This window comes from Carcharodon carcharias, chromosome 12, assembly GCF_017639515.1.
Source record: "Carcharodon carcharias isolate sCarCar2 chromosome 12, sCarCar2.pri, whole genome shotgun sequence".
In the NCBI taxonomy this organism is placed as follows: Eukaryota; Metazoa; Chordata; class Chondrichthyes; order Lamniformes; family Lamnidae; genus Carcharodon; species Carcharodon carcharias.
In genome coordinates, this window is record NC_054478.1 from 78,297,697 (window position 1) to 78,314,599 (window position 16,903).

The following is a 16,903-nucleotide window of genomic DNA, read 5'->3' on the forward strand; positions in this document are numbered from 1 at the left end:
CATTCTTCACCTCTGCTGAACATTCAATTACCCTGATTGAACAAATAGCACCAGTTCTTGGGCAAATGAACAGCTTGTAGTAGTAGTATTTTATCTTAGTGGAGAAATGTACTCAGGGTCAGCATGATTAGAAGTGCACATTCCATAGCAAACTAGCATATAAAGTGGTTTATGTGGAGATTATTAAAGCTTGTGTAAGATTTCAAGAAATAATGCATGCAACCACCTTTAATGAATTCAGAAAGGAGCAGAAAATTACACATGCTGAGTACAACTGGAAGATTAAATTGGTGTTGTTTAAATAAAACATTTGACAATAATAAAACACGAAAGTTGTGCCCCAAAGTTCCCTTGCAAGACTAATCTTTATTGCACCAAGTCCCACTCACCTATCACTCCTATCCTTGTGACAATCATTCTTGGTTCACCCAAAGCCTCAAATTTAAAATTGTCATTCTTATGTTTAAATCCTGTCCTTACATCTTTAATCTCTCCTAGATCTACAAGATCTCTACAAACTCTATTTCTCTATTCATCCTCCCCTCAATTTGTCCAATACCACCCCCCAAACTGCCCACCACCTCTCCATTCCAAAACCCTTTCAACTTTCTCTCCTTTTCCAAAATATTTTTTTAAGGAAGAATCTCTCAACAGAATTTGGGTCACTTCCACTAGTATTTCCTTTGGCTCTAGTCCCATTTTTCCTTCTGCTTTTGAGGTGCTTTGGAATATTGCTCTATCTTAAAGGTGCTATACAAATTCAACTTTTTGGTACTCTCAGCCTTGATCTCACTATTTCCTCTAATTCAAATAGAATTTCTCTGTTGCTGTATTTTACTCTAAATTGCCTCACATTGTTTCCTGAAAATACTTCTTTCCCTTCAACAACTCTTCAATTTTTATAAAATGGAAGCCTTTCCAAGATGTAAATACTGACCTCATATTTGGAGAATTTTTTTTATGGTTCACTTGCACTCATGGCCAAGATACGAGGAAAAGCTTCTAGTCTGATAAGCAATTTCAATCTCTTTCTAGTCTTCAACTTCTTGCTCTCATTTCCTCTGTCACAACCATTATGCTTAATCTGTATTTAATGATGCTAATATGAACAATATGCCTTTGAGCTTACTTCTTTTCTAAATACCAGATGCACCATTTTAAACAATCTTCTTTCACCCGATATCCTCACAATGTTGGAAGCAAGACTTACCACCATTTAATTTCTATTTGATTGTTTTGGACTTCTCTCTACTTCACTCAGTCTTGCTTTCATGACTATCTTCAAGCTTTTAAAATCATAGATTCTTGACACATTTTGTCACTGTTTCTTGATTTGTCTCGTCCTTTTTCTTTATTGTTTTCAAACTTGGTGTAACTGCACCATGTGCATTGGCCCCTAACCTTGACTTACCCAAATATAAAGGGAAATTAGAGTCAACATGCTACAAGCAGGGTATTCAGGTGAAAAAGTACTAATAAATATCTTGATGGTCAACAACTTATAAAAAGATGAGTTAATGATTTGACAGTACAGCCTTTGCCAAACCATTAATCTGCTTTTTACCTTTTGCAGATGCTGACTAACTTATTGCGCACATCCAGAATTTTCTAATCTTACTTCAGTTTTAGAACTTATGTTTCCAGATCACTTAGAATTTTATGCTGTTTAAAAAGGTAGTAATATATCCAACCAGATAATTTACTGTTCACAACTTTAACTGCATTAAAAAAAAGTTACTCAGAGATCTCCCTAGTGCCAGGGGTGTTACTGCAGTGGCTGAAAAGGTAGGTCTCCACTGAGATGAGTAGTTCAACATTTGAAATAAATTATATATCACCTGCATCAACTATTACACTTCAAGGCTACACAAAAATGAACATGTTCCTTTAAAATCACATGCAACAGACAACAAACATGGACTTACCTCTGGTAGATGGTGTTAATGGAGTGTGGACAGTGATGAAGTCACATTGCGGCCAGAGGTGTTCCAGAGCCAGGAATTCTACTCCAAAGGTAGCTGCCACTTCAGCAGGAATGATTGGATCATATCCTATGGTCTGAAATAATAATTGCAAAATGTGTTTGCTTTTAATTCATAAGAAACTTTTTGATTTCTCTCAGATTCAAAATTTGTATTGGGTTCAGCAGATAAATGTCTTTTGATGGCTAACTGACGACAGCTTAACATGAGATATTTAAGGTAATAAAACATTCCAAATGTGCTTCATAAAGATGAAAATAATCAGATACCATGGAATGTTGAAGGGTTATGGATAGTGACCAAAGGCAAGATCAAATTGCTTGAATTTTGAAGGTGGGTCTAGAGACAGAAATGCAGAGGAATTTAGGGCATGACTGAGAAAGCTGAAGGTTTTGTGACCGAAGATAGGGTAGAATAGTGAGGAGAAATGATGGGTGTCAGAACTCAGGCAGAGTGAAGGATTGACAGGTCATTAAATATTGAGCCAAGGGTGATTGTTGTGTGGTAAGAAGGGCAAGGACACAAGAGTTGGCCTCATGCAGGAGATGAGCTTGCTAAGGCCCTTTTGGGTAAAATGAGAGAGATATTCCGGAATTTTATGTGGATGCAGTAGCCCCACACCGTAGCTAGAAAGTCAGGGGCAAGACCACCAACACTTGACCGGGTCGCCCACAGACATTTAATGACTGTCGGAAGACAGAGAGCTGTTGGCCAAGCATATGATGGCAGCTCTCTTGTCCCTGCAGTGCCACCAGTAACAGCGCATGGACTCAGATTTCAAGGTGTCCAGGTTGGCAAATCCCCACGAGGGTTAGGGAATTGTGAGGTGACAGGAGGCACACTACCCCCCAGCCAGCAACAAGGCCACCAGGTTTTACCTGATAGCCTAGACTCTTGGCCCTGGTACCCACTGCCATGGGAAAATCCCAACAGTGGCAGGAGACAGCACATGGTCAGGTTTGCAGGCCAACATCTTTCCCACCGCAGGTAATTTCCATCAGAGGCAGGCTAGGGTGTTGCTGCCATGGCACCCAATTTTTTATCGCTACCCCCAGCAAAAGGAGTGAAATTCCAGTCAGAGTCAGGACAGAGATATGTGAGGGAGGGATAAGGAAATGACGAGATGGTCTTAATTGACAAGACATAACAATTCACAAGATTCGTGAATCAGCTTCATGAATACTCCATTTATGAAATGCTCAATAAACTGAATTTGAAATCATATGTTAAAAATACTAGCTGTCTGATTAATTAATAGTTCTGAATGTGATTCTGGCATGCAGAAATACAAAAAAAGCACTGTTACAAACATAATCTGCTTGTCTGTTATTTACAGTAGGAATGCAAGAATGCTTTACAATAAACTGGATTAGAGAAACGCTTTTAATATGGACACTGCACTGTTCAATAACATAGCACTCAAAAACCATCAGAGAGAAAGAGGGAAAGACAGACAGATACAGAGTGAGGCAGGCAGAACAGACGCATAGGATGGAGCACAAGCGCGAGACAGACAGAAAGGGGCGGGTAGAGGTGGGGCGCCTGGGCGGGATGCATGACAGTTTGAAGTGCACCTGCCAAGCGAGATATCGCATAAGTGCGCAATGATATCGGGACACTTGTGCAAGATGACTTTCGCTGCCGAACGGGTCAGGTGCACACAGGATGTAAAATTCTACTCAAAGAGTGAGATGGAAAGAGAGGGAGGGAGAGAGAGAGGCCATGACAGACAGAGAGGGAGGGAGGGAGGGAGGGTGGCCATGACAGACAGAGAGGGAGGGAGGGAGGGTGGCCATGACAGACAGAGAGGGAGGGTGGCCATGACAGACAGAGAGGGAGGGAGGAAGGGAGGCCGTGACAGACAGAGAGACAGACAGACAGAGAGAGAGAAAGGCCATGACAGAGAGAGAGGGAGGGAGGGAGGCCATGACAGAGAGAGGGAGAGAGAGAGAGAGGGAGGCCATGACAGAGACAGAGAGAGAGAGAGAGAAAAAGAGTGAGGGAGGCCATGACAGAAAGAGAGGGAGGGAGGGGGGAGGCCATAACAGACAGAGAAGGAGGAGGGAGAGGGAGGCCATGACTGACAGAGGAGGGGGAAAGGAGAGGCCATGACAGACAGAGAAAGGGGGGAGGGGGAAGAGGGGAGCAGGCCATGACAGACAGAGAGAGGGGGGAAGGGAGGCCATGAAAGAGAGACAGAGAGAGAGAGAGCACGAGAGAGCGGGAGGGGGAGGGGGAGAGAGAGAGAGAGAGAGAGAGAGAGAGAGAGAGAGAGAGAGAGTGTGTGTGAGAGGGAGTGCGTGGCAGTGGGGGGAAGCCATGACAGAGAGAGGGAGGGAGGGAGACCATGACAGAGAGGGAGGGAGGGAGGGCATGACAGAGAGGGAGGGAGGGAGGGAGGCCATGACAGAGAGGGAGGGAGGGAGGCCATGACAGAGGGTGGGATGTATTGAAACCAAGACAGAGGGAGGGGGCAAGACAGAGAAAGGGAGGGAGGGGAACAGAGAGAGTGAGAGGACAGAAAGAAAGAGAGCATGATACAGAGTAAAAATCAACAGCAAGAAAGAGAAGAACAGGAATTCAAAGAGACTTGCATTTATATAGTGCCTTTCATAACCTCAGGACACCCTAAGGTGCTTTACAGTTAGTGATGTACCTTTGAAATGCAATCATTCTTGCAATGTAGCAAATACAACAGCCATACTATTGTATAGATTACCAAGGTTCCACAAACAGCAATGTGATAACAACCAGATAATCTGCTTTAATGATGTTGGTTGGGGTATAAATATTGGCCAAATAACGGGATGATCTCCCATGACCTTCTTCAAGATTGTGCCATGGAATAAAATCATAAGACATAGGAGCAGGAGTAGGCCATTCGGCCCATCAAGTCTGCTCCGCCATTCAATGAGATCATAGCTGATCGGATGATACTTAACTCCACTTTCCTGCCTTTTCCCCATAATCCTCTATTCCCTTACTGATTAAAAATCTGTCTATCTCAGCCTTGAATATACTTAAGGACCCCAGCCTCTACAGCCCTCTGAAGTAAAGAATTCGACAGATTAACTACCCTCAGAGAAGAAATTTCCCCCTCAACTCTGCTTTAAACGGGTGACCCCTTGCTCCGAGATTACGCCCTCTGGTCTTAGACTCTCCCACAAAGGGAAACAACCTCTAAGCATCTACCCTGTCAAGCCCCTGAAGAATCTTATAAGTTTCAACAAGGTCACCTCTCATTGCACTAAACCCCAATGAGTACAGGCCCAACCTACTCAACCTCTCCTCGTTAAGAAAATCCCTTCAAACCCGGGTCATTAACATTAAGTTTGAGAGCGAGAAACTTGGGTCTGAAACAACTGTACTAAACCTAAATAAGGATAATTACAAAGGAATGAGGGCAAAGTTGGCTCGAGTGGACAGGGAAAGGAGTTTAGAAGAAAAGACGGTTGATAGACAAAGGCAGACATTTAAGAAAATAGTTCATGGCTCACAACAAAGATATATCCCAGTGAGGAAGAAGGATTCAAGAAAGGGGATAAACCAACCAAGGAAGTTAAAGATAATATCAAATTAAAAGAAAAGACATACTGTTGCGGCAAAGATTAGTGGTAAATTAGAGGATTGGTTAAATTTTAAAAACCAACAAAAGATGAACAGAAAATAATGAGGGAGAAAATAAAATTCAAGGGCAAACTAGTGAGTAATATAAAAACGGACAGTAAGAGCTTCTTTAAATATATAAAAAGGAAGAGAGAGACCAAAGTGAACATAGGCCTCTTACAGAATGAGGCCGGGGGAAAAATAGTCAAAAAGGGAAGCATTTGTAAGGGCTAGTAGGCTGGGAACAGATGAAGCCCGTGGAGAAAACAAAGAAAGTAGGAAGAAACTTAAGCAAGGAGTCAGGAGGGCTAAAAGGGGTTATGAAAAGTCACTGGCAACCAGGATTAAGGAAAATCCCAAGGCCTTTTATATATATGTAAAGGGCAAGAGGGTAGCCAGGGAAAAGGTGGGTCCACTCAAGGATACAGGTGGGAATCTGTGTGTGGAGCCAGAAGAAATGGGAGAGATACTGAATGAATACTTCTCATCAGTATTCACCAAAGAGAAGGACTTAGCAGTCGATTTGTCTAGGGAAGAGTGTGTAGATAGCCTGGATCATGTTGAGATCAAAAAAGAGGTGTTAGGCGTTTTGAAGAACATTAAGGTGGATAAGTCCCCAGGGTCAGATGGGATCTACCCCAGAGTACTGAGGGAGGCAAGGGAGGAGATTGCTGGGGCCTTGTCAGAAATCTTTGTATCCTCACTGGCTAAGGATGAGGTCCCAGAGGACTGGAGAACAGCCAATGTTAGTTCCATTGTTTAAGAAGGGTAGCAGGGATAATCCAGGAAATTACAGGCCGGTGAGCCTTACGTCAGTGGTAGGGAAATTATTGGAGAAGATTCTTCGTGACAGGATTTACTACTATTTGGAAGCAAATGGGCGTATTAGTGAGAGGCAGCATGGTTTTGTGAAGGGGAGGTCGTGTCTCACTAACTTGATCCAGTTTTTCGAGGAAGTGACAAAGATGATCGACGATGGAAGGGCAGTGGATGTTATATACATGGATTTCAGTAAGGCCTTTGACAAGGTCCCTCATGGCAGACTGGTACAGAAGGTAAAGTCGCACGGGATCAGAGGTGAGCGGGCAGGATGGATACAGAATTGGCTTGGTCATAGAAGACAGAGGGTAGCAGTGGAAGGGTGCTTTTCTGAATGGAGAGCTGTGACTAGTGGAGTTCCGCAGGGATCAGTGCTGGGGCCTTTGCTGTTTGTGGTACACATAAATGATTTGAAGGAAAATGTAACTGGGCTAATTAGTAAGTTTGTGGACGACACCAAGGTTGGAGGAGTTGCAGATAGTAAAAAGGATTGTCAAAGGATACAACAGGATATAGATCGATTGGAGACTTGGGCGGAGAAATGGCAGATGGAGTTTAATCTGGACAAATGCGAGGTAATGCATTTTGGAAGGTCTAAAACAGGCGGGCATTTACACAGTAAATGGCAGAACCCTTAAGTGTATCGACAGGCAAAGGGATCTGGGTGTACAGGTCCATAGGTCACTGAAAGTGGCAACGCAGGTGGATAAGGCAGGAAGGCATATGGCATGCTTGCCTTCATTGGCAGGGGTATTGAGTATAAGAGCTGGGAAATCATGCTGCAGCTGTTTAGAACCTTGGTTAGGCCACACTTGGAATATTGCATGCAATTCTGGTCACCATATTACCAGAAGGATACGGAGGCATTGGAGAGGGTGCAGATGAGGTTTACTAAGATGCTGCCTAGTCTGGAGGTTATTAGCTATGAGGAGAGGTTGGAGAAACTCAGATTGTTCTCACAAGAGCGATGGAGATTGAGGGGCGACTTGATAGAAGTTTACAAAATTATGAGTGGCATGGACAGAGTAGATAGTCAGAAGCTTTTTCCCAGGGTGAAAGAGTCAATTACTAGGGGACATAGATTTAAAGTGAGAGGAGAAAACTATAAAGGAGATGTGCGGGGCAAGTTTTTTTTTTACGCAGAGGGTAGTGAGTGTCTGGAATTCGCTGCCAGAGGAAGTGGTGGAAGCAGGTACCATAGTGGTGTTTAAGAGGAAGCTTGACAAATACATGAATAGGATGGGAATAGAGGGATATGGACCCCAGAAGTGCAAAATGTTTTAGTTGACGGGCAATATGATCTGCGCAGGCTTGGAGGGCTGAAGGGCCTTTTCCTGTGCTGTACTTTTATTTGTTCTAATAATGGGGATCCAGGAAATGGCAGAGAAGTTGAATAAATAATTTGCTTCATTCTTCACGGTAGAAGACACTAATAGCATTCTGATGTTAAATAATCAAGGGGCAAAACAGGGGGAGGAAATAAATACAATAACTATCACTAGAGAAAAAAAACTAGGGAAACTAATGTGGCTAAAGGCCGATAAGTTCCTGGACCTGATGAGTTGCATCCTAGGATATTAAAAGAAGTAGCTACAGAGTAGTGGATGCACTGGTAGTAATCTTCCAAGAATCCTTAGATTTTGGAAAAGTCCCAGAGGATTGGAAAACTGCCAATGTAATGCCCGTATTCAAAAAGGGAGGGAGACAAAAAAACAGGTAACTATAGGCCAGTTAGCATAACATCAGTCATTGGGAAAATGTTGCAGTCTATTATAAATGAAGTAATAGCAGAACATTTAGAATTACATAATCTAATCAAGCAGAGTCTGCATGGCTTCATGAAGGGGAAATCATCCCTGACTTATTAGAATTCTTTGAGGTGGTAACACACAGCTTTCTGCAGTGAGAGAATCTAAGGACTCTTGGAAGATTACAACTACTTCGTCCACTACCTCTGTAGCTACTTACTTTAATATCCCAGGATGCAACTTTCCCAATCCTCTGGCTTACCACTAATCTTTGCCACATTGTATGTTTTTCTTTCAATTTGATACTTTCCTTAACATACTTGGTTAAACATGGTTGGTTTATCCCCTTCCTAGAATCCTTCTTTCTCACTGGGATATATCTTCGTTGTGAGTCATGAACTATTTTAACATGTCATTGTTTATCATCCATCTTTTCTGCTAAAATCCTTTCTCAGTCCACTCCAGCCAACTCTGCCCTCATATTCCTTTGTAATTATCCTTATTTAAGTTTAGCACAGTTATTTCAGACCCAAGTTTCTCACTCTCAGCTTAATGCTAAATTCTATCATGTTATGGTCACTGTTTCCTAGGGGATCTTTTACTCTGAGATCATTTATTAAACCTGCCTCATTACACATTACCAAATCCAAAATAGCCTAATCCCTGGTTGGATCCACAACATATTGTTATATAGAAACTAGGAGCAGGAGTAGGCCATTCAGTCCTTCAAGCCTGTTCCGCCATTCAATATGACCATGGCTGATCCTCTTATCTCAACGTCATATTCCTGCTTTCTCTCCATACCCCTTGTTGCCCCTAATACCCAAAAAATTATCAATTTCTTTCTTGAAAATAGTGACCCGGCCTCCAAAGCCTTCTGTGGTAGAGAATTCCACAGGTTGACCACCCTCAGTGAAGAAATGTTTCCTCATCTCAGTCCTAAATGGCCTACCCCAGATCCTGGGACTGTGGCCCCTGGTTCTAGATCCCCAACCAGGGGAAACATCCTCCCTGCATCTAGTCTGTCTAGCCCTGTTAGAATTTTATACGTTTCAATCAGATCCCCTCTCATTCTTCTATACTCCAGTGAATGCAGGCCTAGTCAAAGCGATCTGTCCTCATACGACAGTCCTGCCATCCCCGGTATCAGCCTAGTGAACCTTCACTGCACCCCCTTTATGGCAAGTGTATCCTTTCTTGGGTAGGGAGACCAAAACTGCATGCAATACTCCAGGTGTGGTCTCACCAAGACCCTGTATATCTGCAGTAAGACAACCCTACTTCTGAACTCAAATCTTCTTGCAATGAAGGCCGACATACCACTTGCCTTCTTAATTGCTTGCTGCACCTCCTTATTTACTTTCATTTGTTACTGTACAAGTACACCCAGATCCCCGTGTACATCCACATTTCCCAATATATCACCATTTAAATAATACTCTGCCTTTCTGTTCTAGGAAACTGTTCCCAATACACTCTATGAATTCTTGCTCATGGCTACCTCTGCCAATTTGATTTTCCCAGTCTACATGAAGATTAAAGTCAACCATGATTAATGTACTGCCTTTTTTTTTACATGCCCTCATTATCTCCTGATTTATTCTCAGTCCCCTAGAGTATAGCTACTGTTAGGGGGGGCCAATAGACTACTCACAACAGTGTCTTCTTCCCCTTGTTATTTCTTACCTCCACCCATATGGATTCTACATCTTCCGATCCAAGATCATTTCTTGCTATCGTACTTATTCCATCTTGTACTAACAAAGCTACCTCACCACCCTTTCCTTCCTGCCTGTCCTTTTGAAAAGTCACATACATTTGAATATTTAGTTCCCAGCTTTGATCTCCTTGTAATGGCTATAAGATTATACCCATTAACCTCTATTCGTGCCATAAACTATTTTGTTCCAAATACCATTTGCATTTAAATAAAGAGCCATTACTTTTACCTTTTTATCATTTCTGCCACCCCTTTAACATTATTTGCTGCGGTTTTTTTAATGTTTATTACTCTGTCCCTTCTTGTCACACATTGGTATCATCACCAAAACAGCTGCCCTGCAATGCTGCTATATCCTTTTGCTTTGAAAGCCTACATATCCCTTCTCCAGAACCCCACCCTCTATTTACTTTAAAGCCCTCTCTACAGCCTATTTATTCAATTCACCAGGCACTGGCCCCAGCATGGTTCAAGTGAAGCCCATCCCACCAGAAAAGCTCCCTTCTACCCCAGTACTGGTTTCAGTACCCCATGAACTGAAACCCATTCCTCCCACACCAATCTCTGAGCCAAACATTTAACTCTTTAGCTTTATTTACCCTATGCCAGTTTGCCCGTGGCTCAGGTTGTAATCCCGAGATTCTGTAGGAGATTCTGCTTTTTAATTTAGCTTCTAACTGTTCAAATTCTTTCAGCAGAACCTCCTTTCCAGTCCGATTAATGTCGTTGGCACCAACATGCACAACGACAACTGGATCCCTTCCCTCTCACTCCAAGTTCCTCTCCAGCCCTGAGGAGATGTCCTTAACCCTAGCACCACAGCCTTTGGGATTCACGCTCACGGCTGCAGAGAACAGTATCCATCCCCCTGATTATACTGTCTCCTACCGCTACTACGTTCCTATTTCTTCCCCCTACTTGAATGGCTCCCTGTACCACAGTGCCATGGTCAGTTTGTTCATCCTCCCTGCAGTCCTCGCTCTCGTCCATGCAGCTTGCAAAAACCTCGTTAACTGTTGGACAATTGCAGGGGCTGAAGCTCCTCGAACACTACCCCCAGGTCCCCATACCTGCCTCACCTGCAGTCACACTCTCCTGTCCCTGATCACAGACCAAATTTGAATTTCCTAATCTGAGGTGTGTGACCGTCTCCTGGAGCAAAGAGTCCAGGTAACTTTACCCTCCCTGTTGTGGCACATTGTCTGCAGCTCGGACTTCAGCTACTCAACTCAGATCCGAAGTTCCTCGAGCTGCAAACACTTACTACAGATGTGTTCGCTCTGGATCATCTTGGTGTCCAGCAGCTCCCACATGCTGCAGCAGCAACATATCACCCATCCTGCCATCACTATTGTATTTTATTTATTACTTAACTACCCTAGTATCCCTGCTCTTTACACTTCATTGGAAGTTTTTTTTTAAAACACACCAGTATCGATCTTATACGTAACAAGATATTTTTAAGAAAGAGAGAAAAAATACTAGAGACCTAAACACAAACCAATGACCTTACTTTTAAGTCTAGAAATATGCACCAATCAGCTGCTTTTCCTGCACTCACATTACTCTGTGGTTCATTTAGTCCTTTTACATCCACCTAGGGGCCTCAGTTTAACAACTCATCCAAATCATCACACCTCTGATAATGCAGGACTCAGTAAGGCACTCAGTGGGTGCCGGCCTGGATTATGCAATCAAGTCTCTGGAGTTGGACTAGAACTCACAACTCTGTCTGACTCAGAGGTGAGATCACTAACAATTGAGCCATGGCTGAGACAATTGTTCCAACTACCTCTGGCTTTTATCCACCTTAATTTTTGTGTAGCTAGAATCATCAATCTTGCCTATTCACCTCCTTGCTCTGAATGTGACTGGCATTTTGGAATGCTCTGAAGTGGTGAAAGATGCTACATTAATGCAAGTCTGTCTTTTTTCTTTCACTAGTTTTTGAATGCTAGAGTACTGAGTAGGTATTTGGTGGTGCAAATAGAACTTCAGTTTTTTGTTAAGTTCAATAATTGGGAATCTTCATCTATCAACAACTATATAGAAGATAGAGGGATGTAGAAAAAGGTTACTGAATTATATTTCACTGTTTTGGAGAACTCTTAGCTCATTGCAGTATTCATCCAAAGTAATAGAATAATTGTTTTGATATAATTCAGTCCTACTTTTTATCACCCCACTGATTAAAAGCATTACTGGATGCTTACTTTCATAATGTTTCAATGGTAGTATTGTTCACACTTCACTGGGAAAACAAAGACTGATCACAGCATTATAGAAATCAGACTTCAGAAAATTCCAGCTGCAGTTTGAATAATAGCAAGCTTGAGTGATTAAATCAAACTCCTAAAAGCTTCAGGCATATAAAATTTGTATGTGTAAAAATTCTGGTACTGGTCTTTTCAAACTTAACGATCTATTTATAAACTAAATTTGGGTTCGTCTTTGAAGAAAGCTGAGGATATTGTAGGCCAATATTTCTGCTAAGCTCAGGACTCAATTGACATTCTAAAAGCCATATATTTCAAATCAAGATTTCCACGAAATGTGATTAATTACACATAAAGTACTTCTTATTTGTCTTTTAACTGTAGTACTATTTGATAGCAGGGCATTGGTGACACAGGAAATTTTAGCACACCATCATGGAAGATGAAAGAGAAACAAAATTCAGCCTCCATGTATGTTTAAATGATCTGCATCGTATAGATCTTACCAAGTTATTATACCCTCCACGTAACTTGGGAAGATGTCATAAGTCCTGTATTGTATTAGTCAATCATTGTATGCTATTTACACAAATCAAACAGTCAACAAACTCCTAGAAACAACAACTTTATTTCCAGCTTTTCTCCAGATATCTTGGAAGTATTCCAGAAGCTTATTATAATTGTGAAAGTTAATAGTTATGATCAGTGCATTCGAGTCAGATTGATCACCTAATTTAACAGGGAACTGGATTTTACGCTGCCCCCCCATCCCCACCAGCTGTGTTCGCGGCATGGGGGCACATAATATACGACAGGGGGCAAGCTCATCACCTTCCTGCCCACTCCCAACCCAGTCCCCATGAAGCAGTAGGCAGGCAGGTGCTGAAATTGGCAGCCCGCCCGCCATGTTTTTCAAAATTAATTATACATTTTCACCCTGCAATCTTTATGTGCTAGTCATTTATGAATGAGGATTTGAAAGTTAATTAAACTTGTGACTTACCACACAGTGGCATTACCTTCATTCCAAATTGTTTTGGAATCCACATTATAGGAAGAATGTGATTGCACGAGAGAGGAGATTTACCAGGACATTGCCTGGGCTGGAGAGTTTTAGTTATGAGGAGAAATTGGATAGACTGGGGTTATTTTCCCTGAAGCAGAGGAGATTGAGATGTATAAAATTATGAAAGGGTAGACAGGAAGGAATTTTTCCCTTGGTGGAGGGATCAATAACCAGGGGGCATAGATTTAAGTTAAGGGGCAGGAGGTTTAGCCCTTGAGGAAGAATTTTTTCACCCAGGGGGTAGTGGGAATCTGGAACTCTCTGCCTGAAAGGGTGGTAGAGGCAGAAACCCTTATAACGTTTAAGAAGTATTTGGATGCGCACTTGGCAGCTCGCCCGCCATGTTTTTCAAAATTAATTAATGGGCAATTGAGTTTGTTAACAAGCAAACTGACCCAAATATTATACTGCCGGCACCATAATGCAGTTAGCGTGTGTAGGCAGGTGGGAGTGAGAAGGCCGCCTTTAAAACAACTTTGTGGAAAAGGTGGGAAGGGAAGGGGACACATCATTTGGGGTGGAAGGGGGTGATGCCCGGCACACATCGGACACACTCCCCCCCTCAAAATGTTCCGCCCACTTTGTTCTTCCCCACCTGGTCTCCAAGTCCCGGGGCGGGGGGGGGGTGATATTACTCAATCAGATTGACTAGCAGCTCTAACAGTCCCAGCAGCGCTAGAACTCAGTAGTGAGTGCTGTTGAGACTGCAAGGAGGCATCAGAATGAAGAAGATATGGCCACCAGACTCTTGTAAGTCTGAGGTTTTGAATGGGGAGGGATTGAGGAGCCTAGGAAGAGGGTTAGTGAGTGGGACTTGGAGACCAGGTGGGGAAGAACAAAGTGGGCGGAACATTTTGAGGGGGGGGGAGTGTGTCCGATGTGTGCCAGGCATCACCCCCTTCCACCCCAAATGATGTGTCCCCTTCCCTTCCCAACTTTTCCACAAAGTTGTTTTAAAGGCGGCCATCTCACTCCCACCTGCCTACACACGCCAACCGCATTATGGTGCCGGCAGTATAATATTTGGGTCAGTTTGCTTGTTAACAAACTCAATTGCCCATTAATTAATTTTGAAAAACATGGCAGGCGAGCTGTCAATTTCAGCACCTGCCTGCCTACTGCTTCATGGGGACTGAGTTGGGAGTGGGCAGGAAGGTGATGAGCTTGCCCCGTCGTATATTATGTGCCCCCATGCCGTAAAGACAGCTGGTGGGGATGGAGGGCAGCGTAAAATCCAGCTCCCTGTTAAATTAGGTGATCAATCTGACTCGAATGCACTGATCATAACTATTAACTTTCACAATTATCATAAGCTTCTGGAATACTTCCAAGATATCTGGAGAAAAGCTGGAAATAAAGTTGTTGTTCCTAGGAGTTTGTTGACTGTTTGATTTGTATAAATAGCATACAATACTCTAGCTGTGGCCTAACCAGCATTTTATACAGTTCCAGCATAGCCTCCCTGCTCTTATATTCTATGTCTCATCTAATAGAGGCAAGTATCCCATGTGCCTTCTTAACCACCTTATCTACCTGTCCCGCTACCTTAAGGGACCGGTGAACATGCACACCAAGGTCCCGCTGATCCTCGGTACTTCCCCATGTCCTACCATTCATCGTGTATTCCTGTGCCTTGTTTGTCCTGCCCAAGTGCATCACATCACATTTATCCGGATTAAATTCCATTTGCCACTGATCAGCCCATCTGACTAGCTCGTCTATATCCTCCTGTAATCGAAGGCTATCCTACTCAATATTTACCACCCCACGAATTTTTGTGACATCAGTTGCTCATTTCAAATAAATTTTAACTTCCTCATATTTCATACAGAGTAGTAAAGCAATGGAAGATCAATCAGGTCATACCAATTTGAATATTCAATCTTCTATCATAAAACCCCTCATCTCGAAGTATCTTGTGGCACAGGAAAGCAAACCGTCTCTTAGCAACAGGTAATTTTATTATGCTTTCCATTTCACAGTATACATTTTCACCCTGCAATCTTTATGTGCTAGTCATTTGAAAGTTAATTAAACTTGTGACTTACCACACAGTGGCATTACCTTCATTCCAAATGATTGCATTCTAGTTGCTACTTCCTTGCCAATTCTTCCAAGTCCCACAATTCCAAGGGTTTTCCCAAACAGTTCCATGCCCATGAACTATAAAAAAAAAAATCAACATAATCTGTTTAAGTCACAAACTTTAAATTTTAGATTGAACTTTAGAACAGGGGTAAAATGACAAATATATCTCCTGCCATTTGTGTTTTTTCCTGTTCTATCTTTCTTTCCTAACCATGTTCTATCTTTCTTTCCTAAGAAAATGAATCACATGGGGAATGCTTCACCAGCAGCCAATGGGGAATTCTACATAAATTGCAATGGGTCACAGCATGCTATTAGACTGTGCGGTGCAGGGAACATTACAGCTGAGCCTGGTACAGTTCTCTACAGTGCACATTTCAGCAAAATGGCTGTGGATGTGGCTTTATTCCCAGCTCCACCCAAATGACTGTGACAAACTGAAATGCCCCAGTACAGCATGGCTGAGAACAACTAACAGCACAGATTGGCTATCAAACTTAGACATACCTAGTCCATATAGCACAAAGCAGAGTAGGGGCAGAATTTTGCCCTAGTTGGGCAGGCTCGGTGGGGGCGGTCAGGAAACCACCCACCACCCATGATCAGGGCCAGACTGCGATTTCACACTGGCGGGCCTTCCAGCATGAAACGCGAGTGGCAGTGCTCAGCGCTGCCCATGTTGGGGGTGGGCGGGGGGGGGAAGGAAGGTGAGCACGAACTTCGCGTCTGCACACCGGTGCACGCTTGAAAATCTCCCCGAGGCACAAAGCTGCCTCAGGGTGAACAATTCTCAAAATAAAAAATAAAGGTGTTAAAAATGTTATAAAATATATCCCCTCATGTAATTCTGTCACATGAGCAGGGACATGTTATTAATTAAATTTTTTAATTTTAAAAAATTTTAAGTTTTATTTGCTGTTGGAAACCCCATCCCGCTCATGGATGAGGTTTCCAAAAAAATGAAAAGGTCACTTGGCCATTTCGCCTGCCCGCCAACCATAAGGTTGGATGGGCTGCGAAAATTTTCTTTTAATTCCTTTTTAATGGCCTTAATAGGCCTTTTAACTGTCGGTGGGCACGCCGGGGTCAGCAGCGCACCCGCCAACTGAAATATCACGCAAGTGCACGATGACATCAGGATGCTCACCTGACATTATCATGTGTCATTTTACACTTGGTCGCGTGCCCGCCTGACGAGATAAAAATTCAGCCCTAGGAATTTATTGACCACCCATTTTTTCATTATACCAGCCCTCACTAACACTTGTCAGTCCAGATGAAAATAGTTAAAAATATAGATTTAACAACAAAAACATCAACTGAACACATTCTGTACATCACAAAAGATTTCCAGGCGACTATTAACAAAGTGGCAAAACTACAACAATTATATTTTATAAAATTACATCAAATATATGGGCAGCGGGAAGAATTCAGGAGCGGGCGTGTGCAGGCACGTCTCTGGTCGGCACCCCTAATCAGGGATGCGCCGCCATTTTAAGTGGGCGGGCCAATTAAGGCCCGCCCAGCGTGACATCCAGCAGGAAGCACTATGCGCTCCCTATGTGGGCGGAGGGAGGATTCCCTAAGCCGAGAGTGCACTCTTTCACACATGCGCACGAAAGAGCGCACTCATTTCCTTGAGGCTAAGTGCTGCC

The 16,903-nt window shown here is 42.9% G+C and overlaps 1 protein-coding gene across 4 annotated transcripts in view; it reads right to left on the reverse strand.

Annotated features, from left to right (window-relative positions):
* Nucleotides 1-16,903, reverse strand: part of phgdh (phosphoglycerate dehydrogenase) — a 56,103-nt gene that overhangs the window by 24,383 nt on the left and 14,817 nt on the right. For all 4 annotated transcript variants that reach the window (XR_005944541.1, XR_005944540.1, XM_041200410.1 and 1 more), the window contains exons 5-6: nucleotides 15,222-15,320; nucleotides 1,926-2,058 (exon numbers count right to left, since the gene is read on the reverse strand). Coding sequence is in view for 2 of the 4 variants with exons in the window: in XM_041200410.1 (XP_041056344.1) it covers nucleotides 1,926-2,058; nucleotides 15,222-15,320 (232 nt within the window). In the remaining 2 variants the exon portion in view is untranslated. The remainder of the gene's footprint in view (nucleotides 1-1,925; nucleotides 2,059-15,221; nucleotides 15,321-16,903) is intronic.